Source organism: Miniopterus schreibersii (genome assembly GCF_964146895.1).
Source record: "Miniopterus schreibersii genome assembly, chromosome: 12".
In the NCBI taxonomy this organism is placed as follows: domain Eukaryota; kingdom Metazoa; phylum Chordata; class Mammalia; order Chiroptera; family Miniopteridae; genus Miniopterus; species Miniopterus schreibersii.
Genome location: NC_138112.1, coordinates 12,360,127 through 12,378,302, shown reverse-complemented (window position 1 = coordinate 12,378,302; position 18,176 = coordinate 12,360,127). Strand labels below are relative to the sequence as shown.

The 18,176-nt window shown below is 40.1% G+C and overlaps 1 protein-coding gene across 2 annotated transcripts in view; it reads right to left on the bottom strand.

Annotated features, from left to right (window-relative positions):
• Positions 1 to 1,614, bottom strand: part of CWF19L2 (CWF19 like cell cycle control factor 2) — a 90,257-nt gene extending 88,643 nt beyond the window's left edge. For both annotated transcript variants that reach the window (XM_081155536.1, XM_081155537.1), the window contains exons 1-2: positions 1,513 to 1,614; positions 133 to 243 (exon numbers count right to left, since the gene is read on the bottom strand). In XM_081155536.1, the coding sequence (XP_081011662.1) occupies positions 133 to 243; positions 1,513 to 1,605 (204 nt within the window). In that variant the 5' untranslated portion in view covers positions 1,606 to 1,614. The remainder of the gene's footprint in view (positions 1 to 132; positions 244 to 1,512) is intronic.
• Between the last annotated feature and the right edge of the window lie 16,562 nt (positions 1,615 to 18,176).

Sequence of the window (18,176 nt, the reverse complement as noted above, 5' to 3'; positions counted from 1 at the left end):
TGTAATGCCCACTATATGACATTCATTCTGTAACTTTTCAAAGAGTCTATAAAGTTGCTCCTCCAATATTAACTTGAGTGGGTACAAAAAAAGTCACATAGGTTTACATCAAGTAAACTTGTTAGTATTCACCTGTGAGAATTGTTCAATCCGTTCATTCACATCAGGAAGCATCCATGTATCCTCACCCCGAAGACGTTTAAGTTCTTTACGCCTTTCTTCCTTTTCAAAATTGGCTTTAGCCTAAAATGATGCAGGGGGAAATTAACACCGATCCAACTGCTTTTCACAAAAAAGTAAATCAAACTCTTTTCCCACTTTCATATATGTTCTCATGAATCAGTTGTCCCTTGCCAGAAATTTGCTTCTACCACAGTGTAGGAAAGATTTTGGGGGGGAAAAACAAAAAAAACTCTCCTTCTACAATACCAATCACATGACCAATCTCTGGTGAATTGAGCTACCAATCAAAGACAGAATCCTGGGGCCTATTTTAGACCCTCGGCTTTCCTTAAACTCCCAAGCTGAAGTCTGACTTAATCTCTTTCCCCTTCACCATCCCAGCGCTACTGCCTGAGACTTTTGTAACTGATAAGCCACCGACCTCCATACCTTCTATCTGCAATGCCCATAACCCTCTACCCACACCCCAAAAATGCTTCAGGAAGAGTCACCTTTCTAAAAACAAACTGATCATATGGCTAATTTTTATTCAGCCTTCAGCAATAGTCAAATAAAGTAAGTTCTTCCTAGGAGGCTGTTTCTGCCCTTTCACTTTCTCTCCCCAAAACTCCAAAACTGGGTTTGTCCCTCCTGAATTCTATGCATATCTCTATTATAAAGTTTATCACCGCTTACAAACCCTACTCTCTCCAAAAACTGCCTGAGCTACCAGAGACAAGGAGAAAAACATTTTACTATTCACGTATGTCACATATGCTGAAATCAAAGAACAATACTGACCTTTCACCTGCCCAGGAGGAATCCCCCGCTCTGCCCCTTTAAACTCTGGCTGCAGTCCTTACCCCGCCGCCTCCCGGCTCCTCTACCTGCCCCTTCTCGTCTGCATTTAAACCCGCTTAAAATCTCCCATCTTCAAACAAATAAAACTAAAACCCCTCACTCATACTCTATGATGCTCTCCCCTTCGTGTTTCCCTTCCCTGCCAGGTTTCTTACATCTCTTCAGATGACTCAATACAACTGACTTCCTCCATGCTCTCAATCTCAATGAGAAATACAATGGCCCTCAATCTTTTCCGAAGGGCTAAATTTTCTGGGTTTCTGGTGTCAACCTTTGTTTGGATCAGCAAGAGCCTGCCAGAGCATCTAGGAGGCGGTACATACCCCCAAAGTTCGCACGAATCCCAAAGGGCGAACCCCTTCCGACCCAGATAAAGGGATACTGAGGCGGTGACAGGAGTTCGGGTGGGAGGAGAGCCAGAGGCCTAGCTCCCAGGAAACCCCCATCCCCACAGTTCTAGGAGGTCCAAAAGCCCCAAGACGGAGGTACCTGGCGCAACACCTCGGCCCTGGCGGCCCGGGCCTGCTCTTTACGCTCTTCGATACTCCTCGCACTTTCAAACCGACCACCGGCAGCCGCCATAGTTGTTGTTGTCGTAAAGTTAGGAAGCCGTCGCGAAACCTCGGTTTACGGCTGTCGTAATTGAACACGCAATCAGGACTTCCTACTTGGGAGAGAGCCGGCGCTGCTCCGCCCAGAGAGCATGCGCGGAGCGGAGGCGCGCTTACAGGTCTGGTGGCCTTTCGGTGACCGCTCCAGCGCCAGGGCTCCGGAGAACTTGGAGACGCAACCCAGCAGTTGCCCTCCGTGGCTTATTGGGCTCCCCGAGCAGGATTAGTGTCACTACATTTAATTATGATCTTTGCACGATACCAAAAGCATTCTCCCTAGGAAGGGGAACCCTGGTTCACTGCTGGTGGGAATGCAGACTGGGGCAGCCACTGTGGAAAACAGTGTGGAGGTTCCTCAAAAGATTAAAAATCTGCCTTTTGACCCAGTGATCAGAAAGAATATATGCACCCCGATGTTCATAGCAGCACAGTTTACAATAGCTAAGATCAGGAAACAGCCCAAGTGCCCATCAGTAGATGAGTGGATGAAAAAGCTGTGGCACATTCACACCATGGAGTACTATGCAGCTGTGAAAAAGAGGCTCTCTTACCCATTGGGACAGTATGGATGGACCTGGAGAGTATTGTGCTAAGTGAAATAAGCCAGGCAGAGAAAGACAAACATCACATGATCTCGCTTATAGGTGGAATCTAAAGAACTTAATAAACTGATGAACAGAAATGATGCATTGACATGGAAGCATGGATCAGCCTGAGGAATGTCAGAGGGATGGAGGAGGGCGGGTGGGTGGAGGGGGAGAGAGTAACCAAAGGATTTATATGCTTATATGCACAACCCAAGGACACGGACAATGGTGGGGAGAGGGACTGGGGAGGGGGATGGGACAGGGTGGAGTGAGTCATTGGGGAGAAAAGGGACATCTGTAATATTTTAAACAAAAATAAAATTTTAAAAAAAAAGCATTCTCCCTTATTTCCTCTTAAAATCACCTAAGTTAGAAGCTCACAGCGGTTAAGTTCGTACATCTCAAAAGTTTCCCACCAAAGCGCCCTTCCCGCCAAAGAATGTCCCTGGCTGGAGGAATGGGCTGAAGGGAGGCCGGATGGAAAGGCAGCGAGCAAGGCAAAATAGCTCTGAAGATTTAGTATTTTGCTTTGATGGGTTGTTTTTTTCCAGTACATGAAAAAGTCATGAGAATTTTGTATTGTACTCCATAATTTATCGGTGTTTATTTAAGCCATTATAAATTTTACAGTATTTTTTTTTTCTCTCACCTTATATTATTTGCTCACATTGATCCATCCAAGCATGTTTTTATTACAGTATGCAGTTACCGTTTGTTTGTGTAATTTTTGTTGTTTTATAGTGTGTATCTCCCAAACTTTACGTTTCATTACGAATAAGACACTCTGAAATATTGATCAAAGGCTTTGAGCTTACATTTATAATCATAAAGGTAAAGAAGGCTGGGAAATAATTATAAACTACATGGCTTAAAGATATTACAAATAAATAGTTAACATCAGCCAGATTAGATAAATATGCTTTCTTTCCAGGTTTTGTAAAATTGAATTTGTGTTTACAAGAAGCTTTCCCAGGAGTTTCTACTTCACCAGTCTATGAAATCTTAACCTTGACCATGTAATCTTTACTTGTTTGATGCATAAAATAGAATGTACTCATATTTTTGTTACAGAAAAGTGAATTTTAATTTACTAGTTGCCCACTAACTACTTTGACTGATTTTGTCATAACTAAAATAACATTAAAAGTCTTTTCAGATTTTGGGGGTTTCAGAAAAATATTTGTTCCCCACCTTGCATCAATTATGAGGCAAATAAAAATAAATGGCAATTATAGCAGAATGTGCAAAATTATATGACAAAAACTTTTAAATCCTACTCAAGGCACAAAGGACTAGAACAAATGAGGACATATAGCATGTGCTTGAAGAAGGCTCAACATCATAAAGAAATCAATTGTCCATAAATTAATTTGTAAATATAATGCAATAGCAATAAAAATACCAACAAAAAATTATGGGGCCAGGGAGGGGAACTAGACAGGTTGACAAAGAAAAATAAGGGAACAGCAAGTTTGCATTTGGCCACACCTGCTAGAAATCCATGGTTTGAGTAAATGGGGGGCAATGTAATAAGGAGCCTGAAGGCAGCTGGTTCAGGTTTGTTGCAGGTGCAGAAGGAATCGGGTTGTTTCTTCTTTTCTGCTTTGTAACTTTTAGTCTGTGACTTAAGTCTTCATAGTCACAAGGAACGCACTGTGTTCTTCCACGTTTATGCATAACATCTATAAAGACAAAGGCTTAGGGATAAGAGGGTTGAACAAAGGGCAAAAAGTCTATGCCAGTTAAGTCTACCCCATTCTTGTTAGAAAAATTATGACTTTTCCTAACACCTAGTCCAGTTTCTTCCATTTAAATCTTACGAACCAGAAGTAGGTGACATGACCACAACTACAGGAGAGTCATGAAGATTCCAGGACAGTTACCTTATAGAATGAAACTCAACTGTCTGTCTGAGGTTTCTTTGTGATTAGACTTAGGGTAGGCGTCTTGAGCAGAACTACTTACTGCACAAGCGTGACTGTGTTCTCACTGCATCCTGTCAACAACACACAATTTCCATTCGTTCCATTACTAGTGAAGTTAACTCTGATCATTTAAATAAAATGGTGTCTGCCAAACTTCTCCACTGCGAAGTCCCTTTTTCTGTTTGTCATTAACCAGTATTTCTTGAGGAAGTTCTTGACGCTGCGCAAATTCCTCATCAAACCTTCAAATTACTCATTTTTTATATCAGTATGGACTCATGGTTTCCATTTTAGTCAGTAGAGCCATATTTATATTTAGAGGGATAGACATTATTATCAGTATTTATTTTGATGCTCAAATTGTCCCAGGTTTTGACCAGAGCCCCTTCACTGGCTCTCATCTTTTGCATTTTCTGTCTCATTTGGAATCATTCATTTGGAAAAATAGTATTTGGATACAATTTTGGCACTAATGGTGCCCATTGCTAAGAGGTGGTCATTATTCTTTGGCAATTAAAATAGACAGAACTAGAAAATATGTATGTTTTCTAAAGAGAAAAATAAGTTATGAATTCATACAGATATTTCCAATTTGATTTTTATTTATCTTTGATTTTGTATTTGTGTTACTACTCACTAAAATTTTTGGTTCCTAATGATATTAACATAACTATTTGTTTTATCCTTATATCTACATTTTCAAATATATTTTATTAATAATGTTGCTAGCAATAACACAACTAAATGCAATTTGATATTTATTTGTGATTATTTTTGTCCCTAATATATTCCACCAGTAATTTATAATGCAAATATATTTTAAAGTCACTTAAAATGATTCTTCCCAGTGTGGTTATGCCACCATCTTTAACTAGGTTCACTTGTTACCAGTATTTGCTTTTCACTTTATGGTTTGCTGGGGGTTTTTTAATTTAATTTTGTAAAAGACTTATGTACTCCAAAATCTAAACTCTAAAAACAGGGGCATGGTCCTGGCTGTGTGGCGCAGTTGACTGAGTCTCATCTCATACACTGAAAGGTAACCAGATTCCGGGTCAGGGCACATACCCAGGTTTCGGGTTCAATCCCTGGTCAGGGTACCTACGGGGAGACAACCGATTGATGTTTCTCTCTCACACTGGTGTCTCTCTCTTTCCCTCTCCCTCTCTCCCTAAAATCAATAAAAACATTGTTCTTAAAAAAATTTTTAAAGAAAAATAAAAACAGGGACATGAATGTTTCATCCTTGCCTCAACCTTTCTCTCCTTTCCCCTATATAAGCGTATTGTAAAGATTTTGTTTATTCCTTTTATGGTAACTTTTTGAAAATGTGTGTATATTTTATATACATACATAAAATCTTTCCTTCAAGTGTTCTGTATCCTCTTTTTTTAGTAATCCTTTTTGTACTTAGGAAGGCTTATATGGTTTTTCCTAATGATTCTTTTATTTTTATACTTTTATATACAACCCTATTCCCCACTTTTATAAACACCATCCATTAATTTTGTACTTTGAGTAATAATAAATTAATAATTTCTTCTTGCCATCTCCTCCCTCTCCCCAGTATCATTTTAAAGATACTTTAACTCTCAATAAATACTTAATGTTCTATATTTAATTGTATTACAGCTACATTATGAGAACATACAATAATTACATACTATTCTTTCATTTTTATCCCCATTATATAGTCTTCGTTCTACTGTTACACCTATTCAGTGTCCTTGTGCCAAAGCTTTTCCAGTCTTTTCTCGAGCCTATGAAAGAGCTCATAGGAACAATATCCCTAAGTTCTTGACTGTTTCTAATAGTATTTCTTGTAGCCTTTATCCATGATGTTCGGTTTGGCTCACTAAACAATCCTTGGCTAGCACTTTCTGTTTCTGATATCTTAAAATATTTTATTTCGTTATCTTCTGGCATTAAGTGTTGCTGTCAAAAAGCTCAATGCCAGTCTGATACTTTTTCTCTTAAAATTGACTTGATCTTTTTGCCTATATGTTCAATGTATTTTTTTTTTTTCTTTAAAATCCAATAGTTTTACTAGAATGTCTCAGTGCTGGCCATTCTGGGTTGATTTTCCCAAGTACACACTCTGTACTTTTAATGTGTAAGTTTAAGTCTGTTTTTATTTAAGAAATGTTTTCTTGCCTGGCCGGGTGTGGCTCAGCGGTTGAGCATCGACCTATGTTCCAGGAGATGGCGGTTCGATTCCGGGTCAGGGCACATGCCCGGGTTGCGGGCTCGATCAATGACTCTCTCATCATTGATGTTTCTCTCTCTCTCCCTCTCCCTTCCTCTCTCTGAAATCAATAAAGATATATATATGTGTGTGTTTGTGTATATATGTATATATATGTGTGTATATATACACATATATGTTTTCTTGAATTACAGCTTTATTATTTGTTTCGTTCCATTCCTTTGATTTTTTTTTCCTCTTGGATTCCTTTTGGACCTCACTTGACTCTCATACATAGCTGTCACTTTAAAATCCTTTTTACCCCCTTCTCCATTCGTTTGATTTGTGTTCACTGTTTTCTTTTTCATCCTTTGTTTTGCTGGTACTTTCCATGATATCTCTTTCTGAGATGTCTTCTTTTCTTTGATTTCTGATTTTCTCTGGAGTTCTTTCTTTAAGGATTCTTGGTATGTCTCCCTGTTTCTAACCATCTCATTTCTGAGCTTTTCTAATTCTTATTTTTGCATTTCTTTCATGACTTCTATTGTCTTTTAATTTCCTGCAGCTCCATTTAAAATATTAGATTACAGTTTTCTTCTAGTATATCATATTCTATCAGTGTGATAGAGCATTATTCTACTTTTTCCCTTTACAATACCTTGTATGAGGCTTCACCATAAGCCTTTTCTGTTATGTTGGGTTTTCTCAGACTTTTAGAATGAGGATTTGTGAGGCCACAGGTGCCCTTGCTCAGTGTCCCCATGACGTGAAAACATGTGGCCTCTCTCTTTCCCCACCGCTGCCTCATGTTTCTATGAATCCCTCCCCTGGCACCTCCTCCAGCAATATCTGACCCTCCTTCCTCCTTTACCAGTAGAGCCCTTGCCCTGATCAATGCATGTTCTACTCCCTGAAGCTTCTCCTCTGTATGGGCCCTACCTTTTCTGAGCGTTTCTGAGAACCTTGAGGACCCAGGCCACCCTAACATCCTCAGATCTTACAGCCCTTTGTTTTCAAGAACAGATAGGAGTCTGTGAAGCCCACCCAGTTTGGAGAATCCCTCCACTCCGGGCTGGGTGCCCTGGTGTTGAAATGAGTCCTTGTTGCTGAGTTCAGGGCCCATAGTTCTTGGGACACTCAGAAGTGCCTCAGTCTTGTCCTTCCTTTGCTGCCTCCTCATAATTCTTGAAGGTGCAGGTGATCTGACCCCTCCCACTCAGATTCTCGGATTGTGGGAACATTTTTTTGCCTAGTTTTGTTTACAGTGTTGCCTTCCTAGTGGCCCTATATGTTTCCATCAGGAGATTTGGAGAGATCCAAATACTATGCCACCTCTGCTAAGGATCTGCCCTCTCTCTTGCACAATCCTTGGTTTAACTTGTGTTTTCTTGTTGGGTTGTTCCTCTTATTATCACACAAATGTCTCTGTTAGCACTATTTAATGTTTCTGGCCTTGAACTGATATTACTATTACCACTGCTAGCTTTGTTTGTTCTTTCCTAGTGTATCTTTGCCTATATCTTTATTTTCAACCTTTTTTTTTTTTTTTTTTTTTGGTCATTTTATTATAGGCATATTTCTTTTACTCTCTATATAGCTGAATGTTGATTTTTTTTTTACCCTATGTTTTAAGAGAAATTAGTTCATTCACATTCACTGTAATAACTGCTATTCCAGATATTATACTTTTATGCTTAAGTTTTATTCTATACTATTAATTTTACTCGGTTTCTTCTTTCACCCTTTCCTTACTTTCACTGGCAGGTCAAGGTCTCCCTCATTGATTTGAAAATCCTACTATGTGTTCTAGTTATGCTAGTAGTTATCTTACTGCTCTTTTTCCTATGAGAAAACATTTATATATTCATTATTAAGTAAAAATAATAACTATATACATCCTCACCTGGATCATTTATTTGCCCAACCCTCTCATGCTCATCAAAATTAAGCCTTTTGGACACCCTTTCTCCACCATTACAAACATACATACATACACACCCTTGAGTCTTCTTTTTTAAAAGTTATTTGTAGGAGTTTTTTTTGTTATTATGTTTTTCCTATTATACCTGCTTAGCTACAAAAATTCTCCCTTAGCATTTCTAAACATCATTACCATCAGTTTTGATTTCATTATATGTTACAAGTTTCCTAACTCACCAATCTTTTCTTCTCTGATTTCAAAATGTTTTGCTTTTTTTAAATGTAAAACTACAATAATATATTGCCACTGAAAAAATTCTAACAATATAGCCTCTCCCTTTCTCTCCCTCCCCACTTTGCCCCATATATTTGTGTTTCTATGCACACAAATTTGCATAAGTAAATTGTGAACATTGCTTTCTAATCTGCCAATTTACACTACCACCATCAGCATATGACTGTTATAACCCCAATCCATCATGAATATTATATATTATAGTTTTTTAAGTTTTTGTGAAATAGATGGATGGAATTCAAATGCTATATCATCACTGCTGTTTCACTTTGCATTTTCCTGATTACTTTTGAGGATAGCACCTTCCCATACGCATATTCACTCTTTATATTTATTTTGTAAACTGTCTCTTACACTTTATTTCTATGAATCAGCTCTTTTATGAATCAGGATTTTTTTTATATAAACAGTGTATAAAAGGGTCCTATGTTATTTAAGTTACAGTAGGCTGTGTTTAATAAAACTAAAATAGCTCAATTACCATAGAAACGTATTTCTTTCTATTTTAAAAATGTTTTTATTGATTTCAGAGAGAGGAAGGGAGAGGGAAAGAGAGATAGAAACATCAATGATGAGAGTCACTGATCGGCTGCCTCCTGCACGCCCCCTACTGGGGATCGAGCAGGAAACCAGGGCATGTTCCCTGACCGGGAATTGAATCGATGAACTCTTGGTTCACCGGTGGACGCTCATCCACTGAGCCACGCTGGCCAGGCAGAAATTTATTTCTTATAACTGTCCATGGTAGGTATTCCTCCCAGTGGTTAATTCTGCTCCATGGAGTCATTCAAGAGCCCAGGCTGCTTTCATCTTGTGTGCCAGCCATCACTTAGGACGTCTCTTTTGGCATCCAACCCATGGAAAGAAAAAAAAGTGTTGGGAAAACACACGCACTTCTTAAGACACTTGAGCCCAAACTGGAACACATTACTTCTGTTCATAAAACATTGCCAATAACTAGTCACGTGGCCACACCCAGATGCACAGGGGATTCTAAAGAAAGTCCCTGACTTTGCAGCCACTTCCCAGTTAAAAATCTAGTCTATGGAAGAGGAAATGGATTTGGTGGACAACTAGTCAGATCTACACAGGATGTAGCGTTTTTTTCAATATGGGTATTCAAAATCCCAACATCATTTATTGATTTGCTTCATTATTTCCACACTGACTTGAAATGGTACTTTTATCATATGCCCATGTATACTGGTAAATCACATCCCATGTATATGGGGCCATTTCTGGAGTCTCTCCAATTAATGACTCTATTCCTAATGCCTAGCACCCTATTTTAATTACTATTGTTCATAGTATGTTACGTGCTATTGGCAGTTCAGTATAATTTTCACCACACATTCACATTCATTTTACATTCCATGTTAATTTTAGACATCACTCAGAGGTGCTCTCTCATTTTTCCTTCTCTGTTTCCCCATGGAATGAAACGATAGACACATTTTGTTCCTTTAACAAAGTATTTTTGAACAGTTTTAAATTTACAGAAAAATTGCAAGGATAGTATACGGAGTCCCCATTTACCCCATAATCAGTCTTCCCTGTTGTTACTATCTTACAATAGTATTGCTAAACTCCATACTTGATTGAAATTTCCTTCGTTTTAAGCTAATGCCCTTTTTCTATGCAGGACCCCACCCAGTTTATGACATCGCACTTAGTCATCAGGCCTCCACAGGCCCCTCACGCCTCAGCAGCCTCTCCGTACTGTACTCTTTGGAAGAAAGTCGCTGTGTGCGCATGTGGTCCACATGGAAGGAGCAGGGTTTACGCTGCACCTCCTCCAGGGTGCAGCATCTACAGCAATTATTTTGAATTCTTAATGGGAGATTTGTCCCTCCTCCCCTGTTTGTTTATTTATGAAATCATTTGCATCCGCATGGACTTGTGGATAGGTGTACTAAGTTAAAATCCAATGCTATTTTATTTTTTTATTCACATTGTTCTGCTTTGGCCACTGGGAGCTCTTAGGGTTGGCTCTTGTGTCCCTTTTACACGCCCTCGTTGTTACAGGGTTCTGTTTTGTTTATCTTAGCACTTCCTTTACTTTCTGGTGTGACAGATGCTCCAAGATCATCTCTCCTACCCCAGTTCTAGAGTCACACATTTCTCCCAAAAGCTCTGGTTGCCCTTCTTGGCGAGTGGTATTAGAAACCAAGGTGAGCAAGGTCTGCTCGTTGCTACTGGAGTGTCCTTCCTTCTAGGCCCCCTTAACTGACAAAGACAAATATGTTTATTCACGAGGCTACGTGTGTGCACGTGTCTATAAATATTTCTGTATTTGACCATCTGCATCTATATATGAGGTCATACTGGTATCATCAGTTCTATTAACACATGGCTCATTCTAGCCTCCTCCCTTTGCTTGTCTGTAAGTTCCCACTGCACAGTGAGAAGGCTGGCTCCCATCATTCACTTAATTGTTCAGCTCAAGTGTATCTACTACAGGACAGTGCCTATGAGCAGTTTCTTTTACTTTGTCCTACAGACTCCACTCATTTCTGAAGTTACTTAGGTCAGAGCCTTTTCCCTCACCCACTTCAGGGAGGTTGTTTCCTACTTTTGTAACACACTTTTTAAAAAATATATCTTTATTGATTTCAGAGAGAGAGATAGAAACATCAATGATGAGAGAGTCACTGATCGGCTGCCTCCTGCACACCCCTGACTGGGGATCGAGCCCGCAACCCGGGCATGTGCCCTGACCGGGAATCGAACCTCGAGCTCCTGGATCCTAGGTCGATGCTCAACCGCTGAGCCACGCCCGGCCAGGCGACACACACTTTTTTGTGTCGTTCTGCAGTTCATCCTTGAACCCCCCCCACCTCCTATATAATTTTTTATTAATTTTGCCTACATTAAGGTTCACCTGTGTGCTGTATGGTTCTATGGGCTTTGACAAATGCGCAGTGTCATATAGATACACCAGTAGAATACATCCATTGACCCCTATGTCTACTTTTTCACCACTATCATGCTGTCCTGAGTGCTGTAGTTTTATCGTAAATCTTAAAATTGAGAAACGGGAGTCTTCCAGCTTCATTTTCCAGTATTGTGTTGGCTATTCCAGGGATTTCTTCTTTCGCTTTAAAATTAAGAATCGGTTTGTCAATATCTACAAAATAGCTTGCTGAGGATATTCTCATATTTTTTCTGCGATCTATATTTTTAGTAAACTAAGTTATGTTTTTCACATATTGAAATATGTTATCATATTACACACGCATAAATTAAATATAATTCTTCAAACTAGGGCTAGAGATTCTGACATACTCCCCCACACACCACACAGAAACATCATTTGTTGCTATCACTCTTTTCAAAATCATTGCTCCTGAAGATAGTTTATTAACCAAGCACATATAGGACTTAATATGTACCAGGCGCTGTTCTAAGTACTTTATAAAAGTTCATCCACTTAGTCCTTAACAACACCCTGTGCTATAGGAGTTATTATAATATTTATTCTTCATATGAGAAACTGAGACATGGAAATGTTAAATAATTTGCAAAGTTCATGTAGCTAGTAAATTATAGAGCCACTCTTCTAGTTCAGACAGTGCCTGTCCCCTGTGCGTGTGCTTCACCACTATTCTATGTATTGCCAATCAATGACAAATGAGAAACTGCATCCTTCACTGTAGGGGTGGGAACCTTTTTTCTGCCAAGGGCCATTTGGATATTTATAACACCATTCTCGGGCCATACAAAATGATCAACTTAAAAACTAGCTATGAAGAAAGCTCCTACATTTATTGAATTTCAAATCCCGCCTGCGGTTGCCTTGGCAGGGCCAGGCCAAATGATTTCGAGGGTTGTGTACACCTTCGAGCCGCACGTTCCCCACCCTTGCTGTAGTGAGTCATTGCTTGCTTGTTAATGAGTGAAAATCGTTTAACAATAATTTTAACAAAGTAAAACGTTCATTTACTTACTTTACAAACATCTGTGGGGGTGCACCATTTACAAGTCATTCCCCAGGTTTTTTCTAATACTTTTTAATAGTTACAGAAAAGAGTTAATCAATCTTAATCGAGCCAAACAAGTTTCACATTGTAAAATCCGCTTGGTAGATTTGCATGATATAACATACAATTACGAGTTGGGCAGGAAACAAGCCTATAAAACTTGATTGCTTAGCCTTAACATTTAAATCATGAGACACTCTTTTGTGTTTGGAACCATTTTAATATACCACTCTCAACAGATGATTATATGTAATCTATGTTTCTACAAGACAATAACTAATCTGTGTTGTAGAACCAGCCCTGGGAGGAGCACAGGGTTCAGTTATTAAGGACAAACACAAATCTTCTCATGCCATTTATTTTATTTCCTTAGAGCAAGTTCTTTGGTGATGACATTGATCACAACAAAGCATTACAGCAGCAAAATGACCACAGTGGCACCTTTTCCTTCCCGAAGGACACAGCCTATGAAATGCTGCTCTCTGGGCACCAAGGAGTTCATATTTCTTTCTGAGTAAGATTTGACATTGGTTGTCTATATTAAATATAAAGCTTATACATGTTCAGTATTCAGAACTTTAGAAACTGGTATTTTATTGATATTGTTTATACATATGGTCAATGACTCAATCCATTCCTTCAAGAATTAGCTAAAAGAGCCCAGCTGGCGCAGCTCAGCGGTTGAACGTTGACCTAGGGTCCAGGAAATCGCGGTTCAATTCCCGGTCAGGGCACATGCTTGGGTTCTGGGCTCAATCACCCGTCTGGGCCATGCAGGAGGCAGCCGATCAATGACTCTCTCATCATTGATGTTTCCATCTCTCTCTCTCTCCCTTCCTCTCTCTGAAATCAATAAAGATAATTTTTTTTTTTTTTAAAAAGAAAAGAATTCGCTAAAAGCCACTTTTTCAAATGAATGTTCCTCACCCCTCAGGATTGGAATATTTGCTCCCATACCACTTTTCCTTTCCTCTGTCTTATTGCTGTATTCTGATACAGACTAAGCTGCTGTAACAAAGGGACCCAAAAATACAGCAGTTCAAGTGAGACAGAAGTTAACCTGCTGTTATATAATGGTCCTTCATGACGAAGGTGGTTAGAGACAGGTGGTGGCACTCCTGCATCATCCAGAGGCCCAAGTTCTTTGTTGCTTTTGGCAACCTCTAGGGCACTATCATCATCTACAAGGTCAAAGCTGCCCAGCATCACTACATCTGTATTGCAGCCCACCAGAAGAACAGTCACTAGCAACATGGGCTATTGAGAATTAAAATGTGGCCAGTGTGCCCTGGCTGGTGTGGCTCAGTTGGTTGGAGTGTTGTCCTGTGCACCGAAGACTCACAAGTTCAGTTCCTGGTCAGGACACATACCCAAGCTGCTAGTTCCATCCCCAGGCCAGGTGCATGCAGGAGGCAGCCAATTGATGTTTCTCTCTCGCATTCTCTCACATCGATGTTTCTCTCTCTCCCTCTCTCTCTCTCTCCCTTCCTCTCTCTGAAATCAATAAAATCATATTTTTAAAAAATAAACATAGAATATGTACCAGGAACTATATAAAATCTGAATCTACAAAGATGAAACCCATTAACACTATCCTTAAAAGCTTACAGTCTAGCAGGGCAGGCAAACAAGTAACTTCCAAATCATTCACTGACATCCTTGCTCTTTCTGAATGGACCAAGCATGTGCAAGTCATTTCTACATGCTATTCCCTCAACCTGGAGGGCTCTGTCTAAATTATGTAAATATTTATACAGGTTCAACAAGACACACTCAGAGAAGTCCTTGTTCACTCCTTTCCCTCTAGGTAGTCATTTTTATTAGCCTTTGGTTACCCTTTTTTAAATTTCTTTTTTAAAACTATAAGCACAAAAGGAAGCATGCCAGACATTACGTTCTTTATGATGTGATACAGTAGGAAATACATAGCATTGCTGACAAGGCATTTTCGCCAAAAACAAAAGACAAAGCACATGAATTTAATCCAATGTCTAGATCAAACTAGATTATTAGAAACAGGTTAAGTGACATCATATGAAAGCAAATGACTGAATCCGGAATTATGCTAGACATTCTGGAGATCACACCATAGCAAGACATGTATCTTTTCCTGATTCCTTTTCACACCTGCATAGTATCCTATTACAACAGTGTATTTATTCATTTATGGCCCATTTTCCCCACCAAAAGTAAGTCCTATTAGAGCAGGTATTTTAGTCTACTTTTGCTTCAATGCCTAAAACAATGTCGACCATAAATACATTTTTGTTGAAGGAATTTAAAGGCGAGTGGTGACTCTGACAAGAAACCCTGGGGTGATTAGGACCGCAGAGGGTGGGGCAGGGTGAGGGATGCTCCTAGCTCAGTGTTGAGATTTCTGAAAAGGCTTCCCATAGGTAGTCATCCTAAGCTGAATCTTGAAACACCTATAAGACTTATCAGGGCAAGGATGGGAGGGGGAGGGGAAGGGGGACTTCTAGGAAAGGAAGAAGGTGTGACTAAATGTGCAGAGGCATGAGAAAACATGGCACATTCGGTGGGGGAGGGGGGCAGGTGAACTGACTGCTCCTACACCTAACAAATTAGCTGGGAGCGAATTAGAATGACCCCTTCTGACGTAGCAATCTTGGAGGGATCCTGCTTCTCTGAGTGGCACTCTGACACCTGACTTGACTCCTGGGCTTCTCGCTTGAAAACTACAGAGGCTGGAGGTCTGTCCTGCTTAAGCTTGGGCACAAGAGGAGTTTCCATCACCATGAGGAAAGATGCCTCAGTTATGAGATTATCTCTCACCAAGGGACCAAGGGACTGCCTCCTTTGTCTTCTTTACTTCCCAATAAATAGTTGTCTGCATCAGGAGCCTAGGCATGGTGCTTACTTCAGTGGGCCCATGTAGGTGGAGACAGGAAGGTTGGGAAAGGCCATTCCCTCTCCATTTTTCTCTGGCAAGTCAGGGCTATCTAGAACATATATATCTAAGGGGAGAGATCTGATAGGTAGCTGGACTTCTGTGTCTGAGGTAAGAATTTGTAAGAAGCCATATGCTTTTCACTGGTCTAGATATGAATTTCATCTTTATGGCATGTGTGCTGGCTAAATTTCATTGCATTTATATTTACAAGTCAAGTAAAAAACTTAAGAAAACCATTCCTCAGTAAGTCCACCACGCCAGCAGCACTTCTCCGGAATTGTCAGAGACCACTGTTTCTCTGGTTAGTACCAGACGAAGCAGCTACACTGTATTAAGAGACCATGTAATCCAAAAAACATCTTCATCTCCTCCAGTTTACATTAGCTAAGTGCTGTGTTTAATTTAACTTTAATCAATTGACTTATTAATAATTGAATTTACGTTTAAAGATGGCACCACAATGAAATTTTCATTATTGTCTATTGTTATAGTAGAATTTCTTCGAAAATATTCTCCCTCCCTCTATCTGATGTACCCTGACTACTGTGAACACTGGAGGTCTGCTACTTCACATACTGGGGAATGCTGTTTCCCAGAGCATCTGGTGGTCCTGGTTGAATCTGGCACAGCTGCTTTCCTTTCCCATCCCCACCCCATGTGGTCTATCTGCATGACGTCTCCTCTCCAGTTTCCCATCCAGTGGGGTACAACTGGGGCCGGATTCTAAGGCAGAAACCTGGTCCTGAGCTGCAGCTCAATTGGAGGGGATTTTTAGTATCTCCCCTACCTCACAGCCTCTTTCCTGGGGCTGGACTCTGCTTTTGTTACCTCTCACACTATTATGAAAGGGCCTCCCAACCTATATGATTCTGATCCCTACCAGATTACTAAGAATCCCCGTGGTCCTCCCCTTGGCCGGAACCCCTTGGATATTGACACCTGCCCTTATCTGAGAAGAATTGGTTAAACTTCCTTGATCTTGATAACTTAACATAATTTAACAATGTTGTTTCTCCATGGAGGTGACCGTATCTTCCTCCCCTGTTAGTTTCTCCAGCTCTTGCTCGCATGGACCTGCACTCCCCACTCAATAGAAACACTGATGTGTTGTGTGATGAGGCGTCAAGATAACTGATCCCTCCCATCTCAATAGGTATGAGGACTCCACTCTTTTGCCAGTTGAAGCTTTCACTGGCTGGGGACCTGGGATGGCTGAGCCTATAGTCATCAGATTTTTAGTCCTCTAAGCAAGGAAGGTAGGGAACAACAAACTAGGAATTTCTGTTTTCACATGCAAAAAAGCTCATTGTGTTTTAAGTAGCAATCAACTCTTAATTATCCATAGTAATGGAAGGGAGTAATGACATATTTCTATGCAGCATTGTCCTAAATCACATATGCTCTGGAGCACAATTATTTTTCCCAACAGCAGATTTACTTTGCTAGTTATGCTGTGCCTGTAATTTTATTAAAATGAGTCTGCTTTCCCTGAGCACTGTGCCTTATAATCATATGAGGAGACATCACAAAAGACTGTGTGGTGGCAGGAGCCAGTCAGTCTTGGCTTAAATATTTTGATTAGCTGCTTACAATAGAAAAATCCCATGCATCTGTTGAAGAGCCAGCCATTGTGAGCTTAGACATTAGGTAACAAGATCTTAGTGGGATTAGGGTGGAAGTGGGGCGTAATTTGGAGCGAGGCATTAGACGTGGGTAGCTATGGTAACCAAACACTAATAGGAAAACAACCTAGAGAATACTTTTTTTTTTAAATATACTTTTATTGATTTCAGAGAGAGGAAGAGGGAGAGAGACATAGAAACATCAATGATGAGAGTCATTGATCGGCTGCCTCCTGCACGCCCCCTACTGGGGATCAAGCCCGCAACCCTGGCATGTGCCCTGACCAGGAATTGAACCTCAGTCTCCTGGATCCCAGGTCAGTGCTCAACCGCTGGGCCAGAATACATTTATTCAATGACAACGTGATGCAATGCTCATGTATTTGGGAACCATGGTTGTGTACTTCATAATAAAAATAATTTTATATGAAAATAGTTCATCAAAACGTTGAGAAGGGGTGGAGAAAGAGGACAGGGAGAGGGAGGAGAAGAGTTCACATTTACTGAGTGTGTTGTCCATGCCAAGAACTGTGCTAAGCAGCTTATATGCATTAGCTCTTTCAGTCCTTGCAACAACCCTATAAAAAAGGAACTATTGCTGTTCTTATCCTACAGATGGGTAATAAAGAGAGATTAAGTTATCTAAGAACCGATGCAATCATAGTAGAAAAGGCAGTGAAGTTAAGTGTAACTTCAATAGAACATCAAAGAAAAAAACATTTATTGCAACAATTGAGCCCTTTCAATTTCAGATAAAAGATGATTTGGGTGGTAAATGAAAAGTAGGAGTAGATAGTGGAAAACATATTTATATTTCTACCTCCATTTTAGTCCAATCTTGATTACTTACAACAGGTCAAAGCGTATTATGTTTTTAACAATGTGTCCTTGCTCGGGGCTGAGGTGAACTACATGTGAGGAAAAATCCTGCGATAGAAAGTGAACAGTCTTTGGGAGCCTAGAAAAGAAAAAAGCTAAGAACACGCGTTGGCCACACTGGGCATACCAATCACCAGAGAGGCCTGATCTATTGTTTTGTCAATTCTTATCACGGCGTAAGAACAAAGTCCCTCAAAACTCTCCAACGATCTGTGCTAGGATTCCCAGGCTGTCACAT